Here is a 24,141-nt window from a genome sequence, read left to right on the forward strand (position 1 = left end):
TATGGTATATGTTGATACATGATAGTGTGTTGGGTTGAGGCGTCATGTTGTGTGTTGAAGGCCAAGAGACCTAGGGCGTCCCAGATAGAATGCAGGCCAGAGGGCATACCTGTTAGGTTGAAGGCCCGGAGCACGTTCCAGATAAGCTGAAGGCCCGGTGAGGCGTACCAGTCATGCTGAAGGTTCTGTGAGCATACCAGATAAACTGTAGGTCGGTGGGGCGTTCCAGTTAGACTGAAGGCTCTGTATAGCATGTTGTTGTTTATTGTTGTTATTATTATTATGTGTTGTGTTGGTACTTTGGGGGAAACTTACTAAGCGTTGGCTTGTAGTTTTGGGTTATGTTTCGGATACTTCAGAGGATCACGGGAAGGCGAAGGCGTGACCATACACATCCTCATGTTTTGGACTTATGATCTTAGGGAAAACTTTAATATTGAACATGTTTTGAAAGCTATGATGTAAACAATTGATGACTTTGGGTCGGTTTTAAAAGTTTAAAATTTTCATGATTTTTATGGATGTTACAGATTTTCTCTTCTCCAGCCAAAAGGAAGAACACCTTGAATGATCCGACAGTGTCGAAACACTAGAAACTGTCAAACATCGTATGTGCATCTTCGATCAACACCATTGGCCTTCTCCTCTCTTCTCTAAAACTGAAAGTTTGTAATTGTAAATCAGAACACCATGGTGCCGCCATAATGCTTCATCGACGACGACTTTCCTAAAAGAACCTCTATTTTCGCCGTTCAACTTTGTCGGGGCCCTTTAACACCCTTCAAATTCGTCAGAACCTTTCAACGATAACCCTAAATATTGGTTAAGATTTAAAACCTAGATGCATCGTCACATCTACTCCTAACAATGTATTTTTTGGTAGATTTTTCCGTAAATGTAATTTTGAGTCGATTTTCTGTTTCTTGGTTTTTCAGGTTTTGATAGTTGGTTTAAAAGGCGAGTTTCTGGATTGAATGCATTGATTATAGGTTTGACTTCGCTTAAATTTTTCAATTTTATTCTTGGTTTTGATTTGTTGTTTGGATTTTATATTTGATTTATCGTTTGAATGGATTTATGGTATCGATGTTCATCTGGATTTTTGGATTTTTTTTCTGATGGGAGAGATGGTGGTAATTTATGCAGAGGTGGTGGTGTTTTCCGGTGGCGTATGGGTGGTACTTTTCTCTAGCAACAAAAGAACAAGATACGTGAAGGTTAAAGAGTAATACATTAACAATAAATAAATTAATAAACTAATAATAACAAATAACAGAAATAAATAGAAATACATTTAACAATAAATAAATTAGAAAAATAATTAGTAATGGTAATATAGTCATTTCACGAATAGCGGGACCAACGACACAACAAACCAAAATATTAGGGATGGTCCGAGTTTAAAATAAAAGTTAAAGACCAAACTTTCAAATTACACGAAACCATAGCGATATATCATTCGTGTAATTTACGCTTTTTGGTATTTGTATATGAGTTTTTATTTAACTTTTTTGAGGATACATACCTAATTTGTATGAAAAGGTTGCCAATCGATTATTTTAATTTATGTTTAATCTTGATTTGTGTTTATTTTTGATTTGGATTTGCGTTTAATTTTGATTTATGTTTAATCTGAATTTCATATGGTTTTATATTTTTTGAATGATTATTCAAGAAGTTCATTAAGTGATTTTATACATAAAAATATTGAATATAGCAAAAAAGAACACATAAGGGTAAACTGGTCAATTTTATAATTCAACACTGGAATTCAGAGAATCCAACCAAACAACGTTTAAAAATATCAAATCTTAAAAATTCAGATACTCTTAGAAATTTAGATTTTAAAAATCCAGATCATGCTACAACCTCTTAATCTAAAACAAATCAATGCATAAGAGTGGTAGAGTGGTGTCGAGTGTATCGAGCTCCAACTCAGCCAACCAACCTTTTCTTCTTTGTAATGCCAAATAGAGGGACTGGAAGAAAGGGGGAAGAAGAAGGTTGTCGGAGTAGGGGGAAGAAAGGGGGAAGAAGGCAAAGAAGAAAAAGCTTGATTGAAAATCACCGAACTCGGCACGCCGAGTTCATAGACTGGTTCACCAAGCCCACGTTGGATTTGCCGACCGATGCCAACTCCCACTCCGTGAAGCCTAATATTGTAAAATTAACAGGTATAACTTTTTTGCACAATATTCTATTGGTTCACGCATATAGCTTTAGACTATGCTCAACCTACCCGCTACCAGGCATCTAGTAGCCACATGGTCCATAAAAATATGACAGAAGGCATTATGCCACTTGTAAAGTTTTGGGATATGGAACGAGTGGGGCAATTCAAATTTCAAAATGGCTTATTGAAATAGGAAGAAACCCTAAATTTTTGCCGCTTCTTCTTCTTTACCCTTCCTGTCACTTTGTCTTTCCTCAGCAACGATCCTTGGTTTGAACTGAACATGCAAGTATGATTGGGGATTTCTTATACTACAGTTGGTACAAAGTGGCTTCAAGATGATAATCACTATAGATGTTGATTTATCAGTTCTTCAGATTTTAGAACATTTATCTAACCTAACATGGCTTAATGTAGTGATTTTCAACCTGAGATGAAGTCAAGAGACCAACAGGGAAGCACCTACTCTTGAAATTCAATTCTTTTTTATTATCAAGATTTACTGCTTCCAAGATTCGGTTATGGCCCTTCAACACCAAGCTTTACTTCGATGTACTTTCCCATCACACCGCCGCCGCCCTGAAAACCATTCACCACTATTGCATCTACGGGACCACCTCTAAATCATCTCTCTTTCTCTCTCGATCTACATAAGTATGTGAAGAACCTATTTTTTTCCTTAATGAAGATGGATCTGGTATGGTTTTTTTTAATGTTTTTCTTATTTGTTACATGCACATCTCTATTTACCTTTATCATGCTTGGTTTGTGACTTTCAGGTTGTTTTTAATGTACAAAAATTCGATTCAAACTCATCCAGGTTATATTTTAATATATTTCGGGTTTATCTATTTATTTTGTATTTTTGTTCTTATGATTTAGACGTATTCAAGGTATTTTTACTAGAAGATATATGGTGTTCTTGATCCATAAAACATGCAGTTGCTACTGAGGAGTAAAGAGGTTATATTATTGTTTTTAACTTTGGTTGTACATGTATTTGCTAAATTCAGAAAATAGGAACATAAAACACACTATAAAGTTACTATTTAGAGTCTAATTAAGGCAATGTGTATCTTTACTGATTATATCCTTACTTTATTTATCCCTGTTAATAGTAATCCATACATTTATAACTCTTTTCTGTGCCATTTTTTTTTGGAATGTAGCTTGGGAGTTGGCAGATTTGATTAGGGCAGTGGCGAAGCTTGAACAATTAACTAGGGGGGGGGGGGGCGAAAGTATTATAAATTGAAATTAACGTTCTTAAAAAAAACAAATTGTTTTGAACAAATAAACACCAAAAACACCTAGAAAAAGAATTACAACTCAGCCCGACGACCTTTAATGTGTTTAAATTCATCAATTACAGACTTCGAATCAATGTTTTCAGCAATTTCTCTTTCTATGTAAATCACCAAGTTGTTTGCGAGAAAATCATCCGACATCTTATTGCGAAGACGGTTCTTGAATATTTTCATTGCTGAAAATTCCCTCTCTGTTGTTGCGGTAGAAACTGGAAGTGTCAAGATTAACCGAACCACTCTATCAAGCAAATAGTATGTTTCACGTTTCTGAGTTTCCACAAGACGCTTGCATAGGTCAGCAATAGTTGATACACCACTTAGTCTGGGATTCTTTGTGATATCAATATTAAAAATCTCCAATTGATATCGTAATTGAATCCTCTCTTGCTCCGTAAAATCTTCAGGATAATACTTCTCAACAAGAAGACAAATTTGATCAACGTTAATCACTTTAGAAACTAATGTAGAACTAAGTCTCAACAACTCCATCGCCCGATCATTGAATCTACTATTCAACTCATGTAACTGTTTGTCCAATGTGGCTGTAAACAAATCCACTCGATAAAAATGTTCAAAAGTAACATGATTCTCTATTTTTCGAAGCCGGTATCGAGTAGAAGTATATGGAGCATTCATATCTGGCATATTTATTTGATGTTTTTCACAAAAAAACTTTACTTGTGCAAGTAAAGACTCCCATCCTTTGTTTCTAAAATCATTTAGACCCTCCTTTGTTGCTGAAACTAACTCCATGGCATTAAGAATATCTTGGGATTTCTTTTGTAGAGCTTGAGAAAGTATTTCAGTTTTTCCCATTACTTCCTTTATCAGGTGAAGAATAAACACAAACTCAAATGATTTCAGATAACAGTAAGCTGCATCAGCATCTCCGCGTTGAGAATAAGTAGCAGATACGTCATCAATTATTCCTTGGAGAACAACACGAGTACAAGAAAACATGTTAAGCAAACTACAAACGGAACGAAAATGAGAACCCCAACGTGTATCACCAGCTCTTCTTAATGTCCCAACTTGATTCAATCCTTTACCTGATTCGATTTCACCTAGTTCCAATAATTGTTCAATCTCAGTTGCCTTTGCTTTTTGTAACTCATCATGACGCTTACTGGAAGCACAAACTACGTTAATTGTAAAAATTAAGTTTGTGAAAAACTGGTGAACCGGAATAATTTCCCTTGAAGCAGCCACCAAGGCTAGTTGCAATCTGTGAGCAAAGCAGTGAACATAATATGCATAAGGACAATCCTCAAGAACAAGTGCTTGTAATCCGTTCCATTCCCCTCTCATATTACTAGCACCATCATAACCTTGGCCACAGATTTTACTAACATCAAATTGATAGTGTAAAAGTTGTCTCCACATATTTTTTTTCAAGGTTAATAATAAGGTATCCCTAACATTAACCAAATCCAAGAACCTTTCCCGTATGATTCCTTCCACATCAACAAATCTCAAAACTATCGCCATTTTCTCTTTTTTAGACTCATCCCGTGACTCATCAACCATGACACAAAAGTATGAATCCCCCACTTCACTACGAATATGCTTTCGAACTTTATTTGCAATAATACTAAGAATTTCTTTTTGAATGTCCGCAGAAGTATACTTTGAATTATAAGGAGCTTTCTCTAATATAACGTTTGCAACTTCATCATTATACGATGCTAGAAGTTTTAGAAGTTGGAGAAAATTACCACGATTTTTGGAATCAAGAGTTTCATCATGTCCTCGTAAAGCACAAGCTTGGAAGGTCAACCAACAAACTGTGTCAATTGACACTTTTAAGCGTAAACGGTTCTTCAATATTTGCGCTTCATTTTGCTTCACTATGACATTTTCAATGTGTGCTGCTTAGTTTATCAAGTTTTCAACAAATGCAACAACATTTCTATGTTGTGAGCAACCAATATGTTTCAAGAACGCACAATTTTTCCCGTCATTAACTTTTTTCCAATTGTCAAATCCTTTCCAATTGTCAAATCCTTTAACAGTAAATGCATCGTAACCATGACACACTTGGTTTATCATTAAATATATAACAAATAAAACAATAAGAAGCGTGTGTTGTTGGAGAATATTCTAGCCAATTAGGGAAAATGTTGAACCAAGAATATTTGAATCTACGAGGATGTTTTGTTGAACCTTTAGCTTAATACTCCTTAAGATGTATTTGGAAAGGTCCTAAATTCAGATAAGCTCGTCTCACTTGTTCTCTTAAATTAACCGGATAATCCCACATTTGCTTTCGTTTAGCGGGATCTCTTTCTAGATTCTTCAAATCAACTTCATTAGGATTTTCCTTTTCTTGTGGTTGTGGCTCATTCTCTTGTTGTTTATCCTTTTCTTGCGGTTGTGGCTCATTCTCTTGTTGATTTTCCGTTTCTTGCGGTTGTGGCCCACTTGTTGAAGCCTTGTGACGTTTACTCTCTTCACTTTCATGATTAGTTTCTTTATCATCTGCCTTTCTTTTTTAAAAATAGTCTAAGGTTTTCATCTTTCCCATGATTATATCTATAAAAATCAAAATGAAGGAACAATTGATTCAATAAAAATCAAAATTAGAACAATAACCAATAACTCATTTAACAATTAGCAGTGTGTGAAAACTGAAAAGTAAAACCAAATCAAATTGACAAATTGACAGCCAAATCAAATTGACAAATTGAGAACCAAATCAATTTTATAAAAATAGTCTAAGGTTTTCATCCATCTTTGTTTTCAGTTAATCAGTTTTGTTTGAAGCATAACAAAATCAATTTTTTTTCTATTCCATACTTCCAGTTTGGTGTCCACTGTCTAGAATAAATATACTAGAAGGCAACAACAGCAACAGTGCAAACAGGAGGCAACAACAGCAACAGTGCAAACAGGAGAAATTGACAAATTGACAGGAGAAATTCTAGAATCCTACTATCCTAATTCCTACACCAAATCAGATAAACCAAATTGACAAATTGACAGGAGAAATTCTAACCCCTAATTTGGAGTTTGGACCGAGAGATTGAGAGAAAAGAGGAGTAACTCGCAAACAGGCAACAGGAGCAACAGTGCAGGCGTGCAGCACAACATTCAATCAGAATTCAGAACAAAGAACAAGTGAACTGGAAAAGAAAGAACAAGATCCGGGATTCCATACCTGATTTTTGGTGCGATGGGCGATAGCGAGAGTGAGAGTGTGAGACCAACAGGCCAACAGCGACTTAGCGAGCAGCAATTCAGCGACAGCAGCGACAGCAAGCAGCAGCGATTCAACGAAATTGGGGAAGAACCGAAGAACCGAACGTGATTTCTGGAGTCTGATTCGGTCGGACTATGCTTGCTTGGAGTCTGATTCGGGAGGGACCAAAGCCCAAGTTTGAAGATAACAGGCCTTGTAATTAAATTTTTTGAAGTATATTTCCTATTTCTAGCCCAAAAATCAGGGGGGGCCACTGCCCCTCCTGGCCCCATACATACTTCGCCACTGGATTAGCGGTGAGCATTTGGACCGGTGGACCGGACCGTTTTTTTGGACCCCCGGGCCGGTTCTCGGTTCTAGGAATCCATCAAAACTGGTTCGGTTTTTTTTCCCGGTCCGGTCCGGTTTTTACCGGGTTTAGAACCGGTTGGACCCGATTTTTAATTTTTTTTTTGTAAAGTTTAAACAACCATAACTCATTCATTTTAAGTCGGATTGACATACGGTTTTTTCCAACGTTTAATTTACAGTTTGTAGATGAATTCAGACTATAATTTTGTTTATTTTGGTATTATATTAAATGAGTTATAGTCTTTCAAAGTTGAGCTATCAAAGCTGAAAATTTTCAGCTTTTCAGCAACGTTTTTAAAATTTTGTAATCTGTGAAAATTTTTAAACAACCATAATTTTAAGTCGGATTGACACTCGGTTTTTTCCAGCATTTAATTTACAGTTTGTAGATGAATTTAGACAATAGTTTTCTTGATTTTGGTATTATATTCAATGACTTACAGTCTTCAAAGTTGAGCTATCAAAGCTGAAATTTTTCAGCTTTTCAGCAAGATTTTTAAAATTTTGTAATCTGTGAAATTTTTTAAACAACCATAACTCATTCGTTTTAAGTCGGATTGATCTACGGTTTTTTCCAACATTTAGTTTACAGTTTGTAGATGAATTTAGACTATAATTTTGTTGGTTTTGGTATTATATTAGTGAGTTACAAACCTTCAAAGTTAAGCTATCAAAGCTGAAATATTTCAACTTTTTAACTATTATTTTAGACTATAATTCTGAATTTTATGTATCTTTGACAGATAAATCATATGAAATGGATTTTGGTGAACTTGATTTATATGTTAGTTGCTTTTATTTGGAAAATTATAATATTATAACATCAAGGTAGATTAGTTATGCATGAAACAAAAACGTAACCATTTTTACAAGTTGTATCGTATCAAACCCAATAACATATTCATTTTAACGAGCTCTATCAAACCCAAAAACTTATTTTAACGACTTGTACTCTATGCAATTAAAATTGTACCGGTCCAAACGGATCCAAGAACCGGAATACCCGGACCTGGACCCGGACACGGACATGGACACGGACACGACACATCCTGTCCGGTCCACGGTCCACTATATTCTCCATAACCGGTCCGGTCCAAGAGCCGGTCCGGTCCGGTCCGGTCAGGTTCGGTCCAAATGCTCACCCCTAGATTTGATGCTAGTGGGCACCAAAAGATGTTGGTTCAAAAGACAAACCGAGATCAGACCCTAAAAAAGTTTTGTTGAATTAACAAATTGAACATCATGTACCAAAAGAAAAAGAAATGGATAAAACAATTGCAGGAAAAAGGAGCAAACAGATAGGAAGAACGAGACTTTGACATTTCGTTGTTGGTTCAATTATTACTACATGAATCAATGATTCACACCGGAAGTTAGTGCTGAATCTATTGTGTCTGGGTTCTCACTCCTTCTGTTCACCGTTTCTCTTACTCTTGAATATGATGTACCAGTGCGTCCTTGGTTTACGAGTGTGTACTTGGTTGTTTCCAGAAATGAGAGCAAAAAGTAGTCGGCAGTGGGTGGTTAATGCTAGAGTCTGTCAAACCCTTTGTCAAGATTTCAACATCTAAAGTTGTCCCATTCCTTACTCTCTTTTCATATTTAATGTTACTTCAATAAATAATAGTTACGAATTGAAATTACAATTTTAGGTTATAGCTATTGGTTATTAGTTATTACTATTGGAAATCTGTTTTGCGATGGATTGACAACTTGATTAACATATGAAAACCAAAACTATAAATTACAAATTCCATAAGAATGATTATTGTTTTAGTTCAATTCACTGGAAACAACTTCGGATTTAACCATATTTTACATGGTTTTGGATGAAAGTTAAAACTCTAAAATACTAAAAATTTGAAATTTAAATGTAAGTTGCAAACTAACCGAGAAAGAACAATATATTTTTAATTTTAAGTTAAAACAACAATGTACTTTTATATATAACCCAATATATCTAAATATCTTTATATGAAACAAAAAAATAACGTGCTTTTAATTTTAACCCAATATTAAATTTTTATCCATAATAGCAAGTACTTTTATTTTTATTTTGAAACAACATACTGATAGAAAACGAATCGCGGAAAGAAACTATTTGTCGCCGCCACATCTACGTACCGAGCTAAAAACTATTCGTTGAATGGAACTTTCCGACACAAAACAATCTGCCAAAATGTTGAAACGAACAATATGACACGAAAAAAAACTAATCGCCGTATGAAAACTATCTACCGAAAGAAACAATCTGGCACCACGGCATTGCGCGGGTGCCCTGCTTGGTGTGTGTTAGTTTGTGTGCGTCTCTCTCTCTCTCTCTCTCTCTCTCTATATATATATATATATATATATATATATATATATATATATATATATATATATATATATATATATACATTACCCACATCCAAAGGGCCTAAATCTTTCCTTCCCCTAGGCCCGAAGCCTTATGATAACTGATATTCGGGTCACGGCCCCAAATTATGAAACGATTCAAAACAAGGTGTTACACCCCCTCCCCCCCCACACACACACATGTGTATGTGTGTGTGTGTCTATATATATATATATATATATACACACACACACACATACACATGTGTGTGTGTGGGGGGTGTAACACCCTGTTTTGAATCGTTTCATAATTTGGGGCCGTGACCCGAATATCAGTTATCATAAGGCTTCGGGCCTAGGGGAAGGAAAGATTTAGGCCCTTTGGATGTGGGTAATGTAGATTACGTGATCTGAGGGTTCAATTGGTGTTTTCGAGCCCACGGGTATAACCGTAAAGTGATAGTTGGGGCCTTTTATAAATTTTGACTTTATGTTTGGAAGTTTTAAGGCAAATGAGAGTTGATAGGATGGTATAGCTTCTCATTACCATTTCGTGGATATAAAGATCATTGAAAATGGTGTTGGAACAAAGAAGTTATGACTGTTTGAAGTTATGAGGGTTTTGGGGCCTAGTCTAGTACGTTAGGCGTACTCCTTGAGTACGCATCGCGTAATGGTGTATGTGGTCGCGACTGACTTTTGAGTACGTCGGCCGTACTCAAGAGTACACAGGAGTACTCCAACTAGCTAGAAACCATAATCTTTAGGGTTTTACCCCTATATAAGCTCATTATGTCCCTTGAGCCTTACCTCTTAATGTGACATCCCCATTTTCACGGCCAGAAAAGACCGATTTTGTTTATGCTTTATAAAAATCAGAGTATCCTTTTTGATAAAAACGTTGCGAAATTTGTTCCCAGAAAAACATGATAAATACGTTATCAAAGCATTTCCGAAGAAATGTATTTTATTCATTTTAAAACATTGGGATGTCATCGTCAATACACAAACATAAGCATAAACAGAACTTACATTCATTATCACTAGTGATCTACACCTCTTTAATCTCTCGGTGTAATATAACTTCGTATCGGCACCTGTGATTCAAATAAGCTTGAGTGGGTCAGGTTGGGAAACCTGGTGAGTACATAGGGTTTTGAACCCACAATAATATAATTATTATGTTTAAACATCAAACAATCAACCCAATTACCCATCCCCATTATCTTCTTTACTATTAAGGATCTACCCTAAGCATTAGCTATTCTTCGTTCATTCATTCCTAAGGATCATCCTAAGGAGTCAGCACGAAATCCATCGTTGTCAGGGTTTACTCAACAGGCACTAAGTCGCATAGTCGCCAGGGTTTAGGCACCAAGTCTGCATGGTCGCCAGGGTTTACACAACATGCACTAAGTCGCATAGTCGCCAGGGTTTAGGCACTAAGTCTGCATAGCCGCCATGGTTTACACAACAGGCACTATGTCGCATAGTCGCTAGGGTTTAGGCACCAAGTCTGCATGATCGCCAAGATTCGGGCACTAAGTCTACATAGTTGCCAGCATTTAGAGTACACCGAGTGAACACATCGTTCACAACACCTACAGGCTGCGAGCCTTCTAGTGTTCCACTGGATTGTCTAGAATAGTCTGTGGTTGTCATCCATTATATGCTAGATGACGGGGCTACGTTTGGGTAAAAGGCTTCTCTCATTGTTCACCTCTCACCCTTATCTCATGGTCTATATCACCTCTTATCTCAACATTCAATTCATATTTTATCTACCCATGTTTTACCCAACATATTATGTAGATATAAAATACATATACAGTATAAATCATTTAAAACATGTATAAAATCTTTCATTCAGCATAGACAGCAAGTATTCAGACAATATGCACACATATCACGTAATTTATATTAAAATACTTCATATCTATGTGTAAGATGAAAGTAACTATGCACTCACTTGTTAAGGTGGTGATTCCGAACTCACACAGCGCTTCGCTTCTTAAAAATAATTTCCTTCCACGAAACCTAGTATTATTACCACTAGATTTTAGTCTAATATTTACTATGACTAATTATTAGTCTTTTTATTATTATTATTATATAAGCGTTTAAACAATATTTTCCAACCACTATGTACAGACAGGGCCAGACATAAAACACCGGAGGGCAGGACCATTTTGGCATATAGCACTTCTGAAATCCAACAACCCTATGCGGCCCTTTAAACCAGATTCCCCGTACCGAGAGTAGTTAAAAAGATATTATAACGACACTTATATAAGTCATAATAATAACCCAAATATTTATTATAAGTTCATAATAACAATACTAATTTTAAATATAAGCTATATTAAAATAGGGTAAGCATAACTTACTTACAAGGGGGTTTTAGCTAGGAGTCGGGCTCTGCAGGGCCAGAACTTTGTCGCTGAAGATTCGTGCAGCGCTTCAGCGCTCACCTTACTAAACTAAAACTACATAAAGAGAATTCGAATCACGAGGGACCGAAATGCTCGGGGGATAAGAAGAGAAAGACTCTTGAATCAAGAGAATGGTGCAAGAAATATGAGAGCTAGATGCTCTTATTTATAGTAATTGAATTTACAAAAACTACCCTCCATAATTACTTAATGACCTTATAGTTATATAAACGACTAAACACCCCTCCATAATACTATTTTAAATAGATTTAACGATATTTGTAGTAAACTAATGTCGAAAGTACTCAAAACTAGTCTTATAATGACCGCATCGTCGATACATTTCTAATGATATATACATTTGTATATATATATATATATATATATATATATATATATATATATATATATATACGTATATATGATTTATACTTTATTTTAATACGTAAATATGCTATTATAATTTATAATTTGTTCATACGAACTCCGTTTTTGATGCTCTTTGTATCCACGCGTAGGTGGAGACGTACTCCACAACTTTCATTTAGACTCTGTCGGCTAATTTGGACTTTATTTTTAAAGTTATATTTTTAACAGGTCGGGACAGGAAAAGTCCGTTAAAAATTCATAACTTCTTTATCCGACGTCCGTTTTCGTCTGTCTTTTTACCGTTGCGCTACTATTAATGAGATCTTCAATTCTCATTTAGGTTGCGTTGTCCAAAAATCGATCGGTCTAAATTTTGAATTTCGGGTGGTGCACTGTTATGTCAAATCTTAGAAAAATCATAACTTACTCATACGAAGTCTGATTTTAACGTTCTTTTTTGTATGTTCTCGGTTTAACGTATACTACAACGTTTTTTATATCACTAAGGGTAAAAAGTTTTCTATCGTAAATTCACTATTTACGTCTCCCGGTGTCGTGCCGGTTTTGTCGTAAAACATCGACGAGCCATAACTTCTTCGTTATAACTCGGATGTCGGCGTTCTTTATATGTACGGAACCCTTGTAACATATACTATGACTTGGTTAAGATTATTCATTCTAAATAATCTTCTATTAAAAAGTCATTTTTGACGCTTATCGTCTCTAAATTGACTAGCCCGAATCTACGGGCGTTCCACTTAACAGCCTCCATACCTCCTAAACCCTTCTCGACCCTTAGCCACCATTTTAGTGTTCTTGAGATCTTGTGAAGAATCTTAGTGTTTCTTGTGTATTTTCAAGAGATAGAAGGTTACTGAAGATTTATTGCTTGGAGTGAAGCTTAGAGATCCAAAGTTGTCACCTATTTTGCAAGCTATTGAAGGTAAAAAGTTCTTAGCTTGACATCTCTTTGTGTAGATCTAGTTTGGGGTGATTCATGGCTTATTTTAGTTCCTTTGGTTTGTCCTTGTGAGTAAAAGTTACTCCAGGAACTTAGTCTCTAGATCTGGACATTTTAGAGGTCCCAAATGCATAAAAATGTCATCTTGACGGTTGTTATCCCCTCATGCATGTGTATTAGCTCCTTTGATGAAGTTGTAGAGCTAGGGCTTAGATTTGGGACACATTGAGCCATGCAAAAGCTCAAAATTATCGACTTTATGGATTAAGACATGTTTTTGAATTGGTCCTGTGTAATGGATGTTTGGGCTTAAAGGATTAAGACCTCTTCTGGATAGATTAAGAGCTGAGAGTGTACGCGGGGCGTACCTCAGTGTACGCAGCGCGTACTGGGTCAGCACCTCGTGGGTTGGTCAAGGCTCGGAGTAAGCTGGTCGTACGGACTGAGTACACTGGGCGTACTCAGCCAGTGTTGACTTCTTTGACCGGTTGACTTTTTGGCGTTGACCTTTGACCTTTGACCAGAGGCTTGACTAGAGTTGGCCTAAGGGTAATTTGGCTATTTTATCAGTGGCTTATGATTAGGTTTCTATTGAAGAGGAGCAGTAAACCCGACAACGTTCAAGATTTATTTAGGGGTCGTTTGATTTGCTTCTAACTGAGTCCAAAGTTTGGACCCAGTCCTCAATCCCCAGTTAGGTTGTTTGTTTTGCCTTCTTCATCCTTAGACTCGGTCCAAATTAGAGATTGGGTCCTTAATTTTGTGTTGATTCGGTCCTCCAATAAAACCAAACTGACTCGGTCTTTCTTTAACTTTCATGTATTTACCCTTCACCTCTATTCACGCCTTTTTCAATCGGCCACCCTCGTCCCTCGCATCGCCTCCGCATTAGAACTTCTGCAATCGCCGGCAAAACTCCTTAACACATTGCAATCACCTACGCATCTCTGAAACTCTGACTTTGTCTCAATTTCACAGGTAAACAACTGCAAATGCAATCATCTCTTCCTCTCTGTCTGATTTCTCTTCATGAACTTGCCCATCCCTTTTCTCTGATATATATATGTGTTATACAATAATGTTTTAGTTCGTGGATTTGCCCCAATTTTTTTGGAGACCTTTAGTTTGCTGATATGCTGCATAGGTATTTCTTTGTCTTTTTTTTTCTTCTTTCATAATTAGTTAATAACCATTCTCAAAGTTAATTGTTTTAGTTATCTTCTTTGCAATCGATTTTTTGATGTTGGTATAACTCTATGCCACATTCATCAATTAATCAATTAGAAGATAGGATCTTTACAAGTTTAATATAATTGAATGATTGAAGGGTCTGTACTAGTTTAATTTCCTGCCACATTCTTCAATTAATTTGATTATTCATAATCATTAAAGTGTCGTTCCAGTATCAACAACTTATCTTCCCTAAAAAGTAGCTCAGAAGATTTTGGCACCAATTATATATGGATATTAGTATTTTCTAGTATAAGTTTTCTTACCTTTTGGCTACATGGAATAGAGCTAACATATGATAAAAATAATTTTTCTCTTAATTTCATGGTTCTCTCTGTTTTATGAAGATAAAATTAATCACATTTCAGTTGATAAAACATTCATCAATAACGTGATTCTTGTCATAGTAATTATTATGGAATAATGTTCATTGTTATATGAAACTGATGACATATTTTATATTATACAGTTCATATGTCCCTTGATTTGGGAATTCTTTTTTATTACAGATTCCAATTCAGTGTAAGGAGTTGGTTAACTCATGAGAAGAAACTGTAAGGAGTTTGTTAGTTCGGTCACTACAATGACAGTCATTGGAGGTCCATTGAGGTCAAAACTACAATAAAAACAAATGAATGGTTGTGTTTATATTTGTGTGTATGTAAAAAAAATGTGTGTATGTTTGTGTAAAAACAGAAAACAAAAACGGAGAGGAATGATTTTTATATCTTATGAATGTTTTTATAAATAAATGTTGTTTGAGGGTAATATAGTCATTTTGCACAGTTGGTCAAATATAAAATCAAACAACAAGTTTTAGTCAGAAGTTAACTCAGTCAGAACTTCTAACTCAGTCAGCTTCTAACTCAGTCAGTTCTAACCCAGACAGCAACTATCAAACGACCCCTTAGTTGTGTTCAGTCTGTAAGGTGATTTTCATCACTGTGTTTGGTGGGTCGAACGCACCAATGCCGAACCATGGTTTATTATGATTAGAATGCCAGTTTTCTGCATGACTCTACATGTATGTTTTTCTGCTATGTTTACCGGGCGGGGCCTGACGATTATATTGTATGCTATTTATCTTTGTGATTGTTGCATGTGTTTATTGAAGGGTTTTGAGAATTCTAACACTCCTAAGGTGTGCAAGCAACCCTAGAAACCTTGGATCTATGTTTTCTCTATTATACATGCAAACTTTCATTTTTCCAAGGTTTCATCCTAACTAGCATCCCATGAAGTATATGTAATACAAAATCTAGTAGAATGACATACCTTTTCTTGTAACTTGATTCCTTAAGCCTTTAATAACTTAGTGCCCCAAGTGTTGCACCTCAAATGGAATCACACAACACCACCAACAATGGAGGAACTTGAGAAGAGGTTACTTGCACTTCATAAAATCGGCTTGCCCTCTTGTAAGCTTACCTTCGATTTCATGAGCTAGAAGGGTTCTTATATAGTGTGGCAAAGTAGGGTTACACCATGTAAACCCTAATGACTTTCCATATCCCTCATGCTTTATGGGTTAAAACCTCCATGGAGTATCCATGGGTCACCACATGGGTTTAGCCCAACATAAAGAACTATGGATCATAAGCCCACTTTATAAGAATGAATGATTTACATAATCAATCCCCATATATTTAATTAGTCTCTTTTGATCACAAAATTAATTCCAAATTAATTCTTGATCAATACTAATTAAATAATATGATTTCATATTAACATATTAGAACTTATACTATATTAATAAACCATAAATAACCTCTTCTCAATTATCCATCCTTCAGATTGTTTTGGTGCCATACAACCCAAATGGACCATTCTACTCTCGGGTCAAGTACAGACCAATTATAGTTATGAACTTAGACACTAATCCAACAGTCTCCCACTTGGATAAGTCTAATAACTATTATTGCAAGTACGACTCCATAACCCGACTAGCAATCGTAGCTCTTAAAAGCCGCTGTCGAACTCTGACCCAGTCAATGATGTGTCCATTAGATAAGGGATCATATATTCCTCCATTCTAGATATCATATGGACTGAGACATGGATTATAATCATTCTCTCTATCCATCTGTTGTTTCCCGATTTCCGATTTATGACGACCGACTAATTGAAGAAATCAAATCAGTCCAGGCCTGGTGTCATCACTAAATCATCTAGGGGCCCACATATATCGCTTTTATACACATGGGGTAAAAGGAAAGGATAAACTTCGACCCAAATGCTCGTTTGTACTTACACATCTTACACACAACAATATGTTTATAACATCCAAGTTATTGGTGCGTTTACATATGTCAATGTGCAACCGACTCGCAACTACAACTCACATGTCTCTGTTTTAAGAATATAAGATATTATCGTCTCATGAGCACTCGTGATAAAATCCATGAAGTGATTCAAATGAGCGTGGGTTGAATCCAATACTCGAATCTTATTCCACGAGTACTCATGAACACTGCAGCCACCTTGTCCTAGACAAACTACAGACCCATTCATGACAGTCTTGCCTCAATGCCTACTTCCAAAGTATGATCGATTGTGGATGGTTTGAATAACCTATTTATTCGGGAAGTCAAAACATGCAAAGTGAAACACAAGAATAATACTAATCCTATATCCCCCCAAAACTTTTAAGCCATATTGATTACTCATCATTCATTGTATAATGTTTCGAATAATCAACTTAATACTTGAATTAAAACAATAGTTACACCATGCTCCAAGAATGGACACTATGTTTGTCTATGGTCCTTACTTTGTGAAATAGATCGAAATAGATTGAAAAACATTTGAATGATGCTCATTTCAAAATTCCAAATCCTTATTGCAAGTGTAAGAATTCCAAATTCTTGTCACTGCTAGAAAGTGTTAGATTCTAAACTATCATGCAATGATTCTTTTGTAATGTCTAGGTGCCAAAAGTCACAGAGACTTGACCAATGATATTACAAAATATTCCTTTGAAGATTATTACAAGACAATTCCATGGAAATGAAGTCTCAAATTCAAAGTACATTCCTTTGAAAATCCTTCTTGCATAAAATTTTCTAACTTTCTCATCTATTCTTCAACTCCCAATGTGGAAACATTCTATATTTGCCATATGACAATTCATTATTAATAGACTCCTGTCTATTCATAATAATGTCAACATGGTCCTTCCATTACTATACTTCCAACTATCCTCAAGCGACCAATCCTTGGTGAACCTTAGATTGTCCTTAACAGTTTTTTAACCACTTTAGTCATATCCTGTTCTATTCCTTTTTCCCTCCAAATGCCCTAGGCATTCGGAAAATTAGAAAACGTGAATATTATAGCATATGAATCGATCCTATACCCGAAGCATATGGGACACGATTCATAATGTCTAACATAAAGACATGATATTAGATCAGTCTTTTGCTATAACATTTCTTTTTGCCAAGTTCTCATAATTTTGACTATGAAGAGGGATGTCGTAATCATAATCAAATTTTGAGAATGCAATTAACATTTCCATATATAGAATTTCCTTATGTTGAACCATTCCAACATAAAATTCATATATATTTGACTAAATTTGATCAAAATCTCAACCTAAGCTTTTAGAATTGAAATGAAGTATGAATTCCTCTCCCTTAATTATAGCAAAACAACATTTCAAACCCTGCAACTTGCGAATTGAAACTTTTGTTTTCTATAATTAACATTGCTAACTTGCAACATTCATCATAATTGATTATGTTCCCACTAGCATAATAATTACATCCTTATTAGCATAACACTTGTGGTCCCACTAGCTTTGACATGTACCTAGAAATCAGATGGACTTCTAGAAATCAATAGTTATTGACTTTCTTACCAAAGTTCAGATTTCTGATATGAGATGTTTCGATAAGACTTTATCTAGGCTTCTCAAAATCATACACTTTTCCTTAGATAGCTCACATGTGTGTCTTAACAATTTTTAGAACTTACAGCCATAAGTCTGAAATGTTTAGACCCCTTGCCATTTCTCACAATTGAAATTATGAAGAGGTTGTTGGATTTGGTGTCTAAGCCCATAACTATTTTGGTATGTACTTGACCCAATTGTGAGCATGGTCCTTTTGGGTTACCTTCACCATAGCAACTGATAGGATGAATTAAGGAGAAAGAGGATTCATTATGATTTATTAATATATTATAAGAATAATATATTAAAGGAGAAATCATATTGTTTAATTAATATTGGTTAAGAATTAATTAAGAATTAATTTTGTGGTCAAAAGAAATTAATTAAACTTAGGGGACTGGAATTGTAATTATAAGATAATTGCAATTGGGCTATGGATCACGTTGGAACATAGGTTGGACGAATTCTATGGGAAGCCCATAAGGAATTCGTCCAAGGGGTGTTCTAGAAGGAGTCAATGGGCTGCTTAGGGCCTAAGCAGTCAAATTAGGGTTTCCTAGTTGAAAGCCCAAATGGCCTACCTATATAAGGAACCCCTAAGGCCCCAAAAACGTGGCTAACTCTTGGAGAAAACCCTAGAACGTTTTTTGAGCCTCCTCCTCATTCTCCTAAGTCATCTTGTTGCTCATGGTGTTTGTGACTCCATTAGAGGTGCAACACTTGAGGCACTAAGCTTTTAGAAGTCGAAATCTAGAAGGTTTGTGATTGTTATTGTTACATAACAATCAAGGTAATGATTCTAACCCTAATCATATGTCAATTTCAGATTTGTATGCTAGTCAATTAGGGTTTGTTGCTTTGGTATTTAATGTTGTATGTTTACTTAGAAAAACCTAGATCAAAGCAATTAGGGTTGCATTAACACCATAGGAATGATGTTATGCTCATAACCCATCAGTGGTATCAGAGCCTAGGTCGTTTTTCTAGTGAATAGATGCAAAAAGTGAACTGCCAAAGGATTAAAAAAATTGAATTTTTTTGCTGAACTTGGCGAGTCCAGTGTGCTATTGCCGGGATTTTCGATTTTTTGAGCAGATTTTGTTAAGGATAATTACCAAAACTTGTTTTTATTGCCTAAAATCGATTTTTTTATGTTTGGAATGATTATCCTTATCAAAATTAATGGATTTGGTTAAATATGGATAATATAGGATTATTATGAGTCAAATATTTGACCTAGTAAGTTTGAAAAGATTCAAATTGCATACTATCGGTTTTATAGTTTAAATTTGAACTTAAAAGTTTTAGTTTTGAAATTTAAATAGTTAAACCCTAATATTTTGAAAGGTTTCAAAATTTGTCCTCAAGTTTTGGAATTTAAAATTTAAATTAAAAGGTATTAATTTTGAAATATTAAATTCTAAGACCCTAGTTTTTTGAAAAAGTTCAAATTACACCCTTATGGTTTTATTAAGTTAATTAAATATATAATTAAAAGAGAGTTAATAAATCCATAATGATTTGGTTTATATTTAATTAAATTAAAAGTATAATTTATTGAATTAGACCACCTAGTATTTAAAAAGTGTTAAATACATCCTTATACTATATATAAAATTAAATGTCTAATATTATATATGTATGAGTAAAGAGTTAGTCTTACCGTTAGTAGGCCTCATTCACGAAGCTGGTCTATAAGGGGTGCTTAAGGAAGCGGCCTATAAAATGACCGCCATTGAGTATCCACTTTTACCCACCGCACTCTTGACTAGTGGAGGGTCGTTAGCTGAACGGTATGATAGGACACAACCTTCCATTATAAGTATAATGAAATACGAAGTAACTAAACGCTTTTATAAATTCCCAAATCTTAGTTAATTTAGGAAAAAGTGAATTTGATGTAATTCCATGGAATGACACTTTGTACCCTTGCCGAGACAATTAGTGGAGCGTGTATGGTTAACCGGCGCACTAAGTTGGGATTGGAATTGGTAGCGAAGGGTGAATCGATGTTTGTCATAGATCAATGGAGCGTGTGTGGCTAACCGGCACATTAATTAGGTGATAATGACATTGAGTGCACCACGTATATTCGCATGGTTATTCACACCTTATTTGTGATCCTCGGCATCCCAGTCACAAATGAAGGGCATAATCGAGATTAAAAATGTCATTGAAAAGGTCAATGAATCTCAAAAGATCTAGGAGTTTCAATTCATTTAAAACTTAAACCTTCAATTTTCGTTTTTCATGGTGGAAATTGGTAAATCGTCACGTATCTACCTTCAAATGTTCTGCTATTTGGATTACGGCATCCCTCTTCCAAGTTATAGAATATTGTGTTGGGTCCTAGCTTCAATATCTCATTTGGGTGTTTTATTAAGGACTCAATCAACTAACTTGAATTTCTCCCGTTTTGTAGATGTCAAAGTCCAATAATTATGGTCTTCCTAAATCCATTGGAAAAAGTTTTCCACTTGAAGATGGTGTTCCACGATTGGATTGTGGAAATGGAAATCACGATTCACTACCTCCACCTCCTCCAATAATTCTCCATGAACCATGTGTTCGAAGACTTGAAAAGTTCAAGGTCACTCAAGCCCTATTGGCAAACAAACACGAAGATGGAAAGTATGTATGTGCTCATGTCTTGGATATGAAGTTGTATATTGACAGATTGGGAATGTTGGGTGTCGAAGTCTCTAGGAAGCTGGATGTTGACTTGGTTCTTCAATCACTTCCTGACTCATATAGTGAGTTCATTAGAGAGTACTATATGATGGACCGAGACGTGACCCTCATTGATTTGACTTATTTGCTTGTTGCTGCTGAATCAGAAATGATCTGGCGGACTGGTCAAGCAAATTTGTCTGGTAAATCAATGTCTCAACCTTCTATGGACAATGGCAACATTGGAAGTCCAGAAAATTGTTCTCTACACAAGAGAAAGGCTAAGTCTGAGATAGTCCCTTCTGCCATTCCCAAAGAATCTGTGTGTTTCTACTGCCAAGAGAAGGGGCATTGGTCACGAAGCTGCCCTGACTACCTGAGAGATCTAAGAGATGGGAGAGTCAAGATGTATGACTCTGCTTCAAGTAAAAATCCACTATCTAACTCTATTGAGTTCTTTTTTAGATTCCTAATACATAATGTGATAATATTACATTTGGTGTTTTGTAGGATCAAAGAAAAAGGAAACTTAAAAGAAAGAAGTGAGCTGAATTTGGTCATGAAGAAATGGATTTCGATCGCATGATTCAAAGATCGGATTTTTAGCTGCTACTTTTGAGTTAGGATAGATTGCTAAATAATATTTACATAGTTTTCGTTTGTAATCGCATTGTAAGGACAAGATTTTTCCGCAATAAAATAAATTTTGTTTTTTGTCTTATTTATGTTTCCTTGCGATGGATTTTATGAAAATTGGTGTTTGAATGTTTCTATTGTTAGCAATATTGTGAATGGATTTGATTCATAGTTATGTTATTTGTGGTAATGTTAGAAATTTACCAAATAAGGAAAGATTCTCATCACCCAAGTTTCAATTGGATAGAAACTTGGAATCATGCAACTGGTATTATGTGATGAAGGAGAACCTACATATTTGGGAAATTAAGACTAATTCCTTGTTCACATAAGTATGTGAGTCAAGTGAAGGACTAGGAGATCTGGTACACAATGTTGTGCACTGGTCAAGTCCGCCACAAAGAACGATAAAGTATTCGTCATGATTTGCTAAAAGATTAGTAAATGTGGTTATACTTAAAAGATTAAGTATGATTCTGAATCATTGGAAAAGTTTCAATGAATAGCAGAACGAATAAAAGGAATCAATTAGGCAGAAAGATAAAAGTTTCTCCAATCTGAAAAGATGGGAGAGTACTTAAGTATCTGTTTTATGATTAACTTAGTGATTATATAACGTGTCACAATTGATCCTCTAAGGACACCTTAGTACACTAGTATGGATAAGAAGAGGAATCAGAAACTGTTGAAATGGTTAAATCAAAATGGTGAATCATACTTTGTTCCAAAATCAAGTCTTAGAGTCGTACTCAAAGATTGTGACTTGAGTGACATAATCTTAAGAAAAAGGTTGAACACACTCATCAAATGTGAAGTAGGAAAATGTTTTCTTGCTCTTGCACGTTTGAAATTGGTAAGTTGTGATGTCTTGGATAAGACAAAGACCAACTAAGACCAATGTGTGTAGTGTTTGTCTTGATAAGAATCCGCACTAACTCTTGACTATTTGTTTTTCAAGAAATGTTTCTTGACAAGAGAATCTTATATGTCAAGAGGTCAGTGGGAGTCTAAATGATCTTGAAAAGTTTCAAGAACTAATCAAGATTAAACCTATTAGACACTAGCACATGACTTGAGGTTTGTAACCTATCATGTTGACACATTTTGCCATTCCAGTAAAGTTACTTATGCATATGAGTTCTACGAGTTCTCAATTGACTGCATAAAGGCTAGCAACTTGTTCAATGAAAGTGCAGTGACTAGTATAGGTGAGCTACTAAATAACTTGGAAGCAATGGTAGGACCCTTGATGGCAAAAAATTAAGAATGAACAAGTTCTGTCCATAAGAGTTTGGATTTGTCACAAACATTATCTTATGATTATGGTTATGACAAAGTAACATGGATAGGAACGCATACACCCTAAAATCTAAGTGTCATAAGGTTTCTCTCCGCTTCATGAAAATGATTGTGAGGAAACGCTTTCACTAAGAGATATTTTAAGGAGATAGCGATTATGTAAATTGCATTCTCAAACTCGATTATTATTACGACATCCCTCTTCATAGTTCGAATTGTGAGATTTGGCAATTAGTTTGAAAAATTAAGACTTATTGTTGTAAGTTCTGAAATTGTTTAGACACACGTATGATATATCTGAGTAAAGGTGTATGAGTTTGAAAAGCTTAGATAAAGGCTTATCATAGTATCTCGTATCATAAATATGAACTTTCGGAAGTCAATAAGTATTGATTTATAGAAGTCCAGCTGTTTTTTGAATACATGTCAAAGCTAGTGGGAGCATAAGTATTATGCTGGTAAGAAGATAATCATCATGTTAGTGGGAGCATGATCATTATATCAAGTATTTCAATGAAGCAATGTTAATTATAGAAAACAAAAGTTTCACTTTGCAAAGTTGCAGGGATTAAAAGTTGTTTTGCTATAATTAAGGGAGAAAATATTATACTTCGTTTCAAAATCTAAAAGCTTGGATCGAGAAATTTTAGTCAAATTTAGTCAAATATATATGAATGTTATGTTGAAATGGTTCAGCGTAAGGAAATTCTATATATGGAAAGGATAATTCCGTTCTCAAAATTCGGTTATGATTACGACATCCCTCTTCATAATCAAAATTATGAGAATATGGCAACTAGAAATATTATAGCAGGAGACTGGTAAAGTATCATGTCTTTATGTAAGACATTATGAATCGCGTCCCATACGCTTTGGGTATAGGATCGATTGCATATGCTATAATATTCGGCCGTTCTGATTTTCCAAATGCTTAGGGCATTAAGAGGGAAAAGGATCAGAACCGGATTTGACTAAATTGATTAAACAACTGTCAAGGACAATATGAGGTTCGCTAAGGATTGGTCGCTTGTGCGCAGTTGGAAGTAAAGTATTGAATGGAACATATTGACGTTATTATGAATGGATAAGACTCTATTTAGAATGAGTTGTCATATGGCGAATATGGAAATGTTTCCATATTTGGAGTTTGACGTTAAGAATTTATGTCTAGATTAGAAACTTTTATGCAAGAAGGATGTTCAAAGGAATGTACTTTGAATGTGAGACTTCATAGAATACATTGTAATTGCATTGGCAAAGTCTTAGTGACTATTGTGCAATAAGA

At 35.2% G+C, this 24,141-nt stretch overlaps 1 protein-coding gene across 1 annotated transcript in view; it reads right to left on the bottom strand.

Annotated features, from left to right (window-relative positions):
* Nucleotides 1-3,495: 3,495 nt before the first annotated feature.
* LOC145105929 (uncharacterized) overlaps nt 3,496-24,141 on the bottom strand; it is a 37,930-nt gene continuing 17,284 nt past the window's right edge. Inside the window, exons 3-5 of the mRNA XM_079042990.1 lie at nt 5,708-5,962; nt 5,427-5,580; nt 3,496-5,348 (exon numbers count right to left, since the gene is read on the bottom strand). Of these exons, the coding sequence (XP_078899116.1) occupies nt 3,496-5,348; nt 5,427-5,580; nt 5,708-5,962 (2,262 nt within the window). The remainder of the gene's footprint in view (nt 5,349-5,426; nt 5,581-5,707; nt 5,963-24,141) is intronic.

Source organism: Lactuca virosa, chromosome 4, assembly GCF_052849685.1.
Source record: "Lactuca virosa cultivar CGN04683 chromosome 4, Lactuca_virosa_CGN04683_v6, whole genome shotgun sequence".
Lineage (NCBI taxonomy): Eukaryota > Viridiplantae > Streptophyta > Magnoliopsida > Asterales > Asteraceae > Lactuca > Lactuca virosa.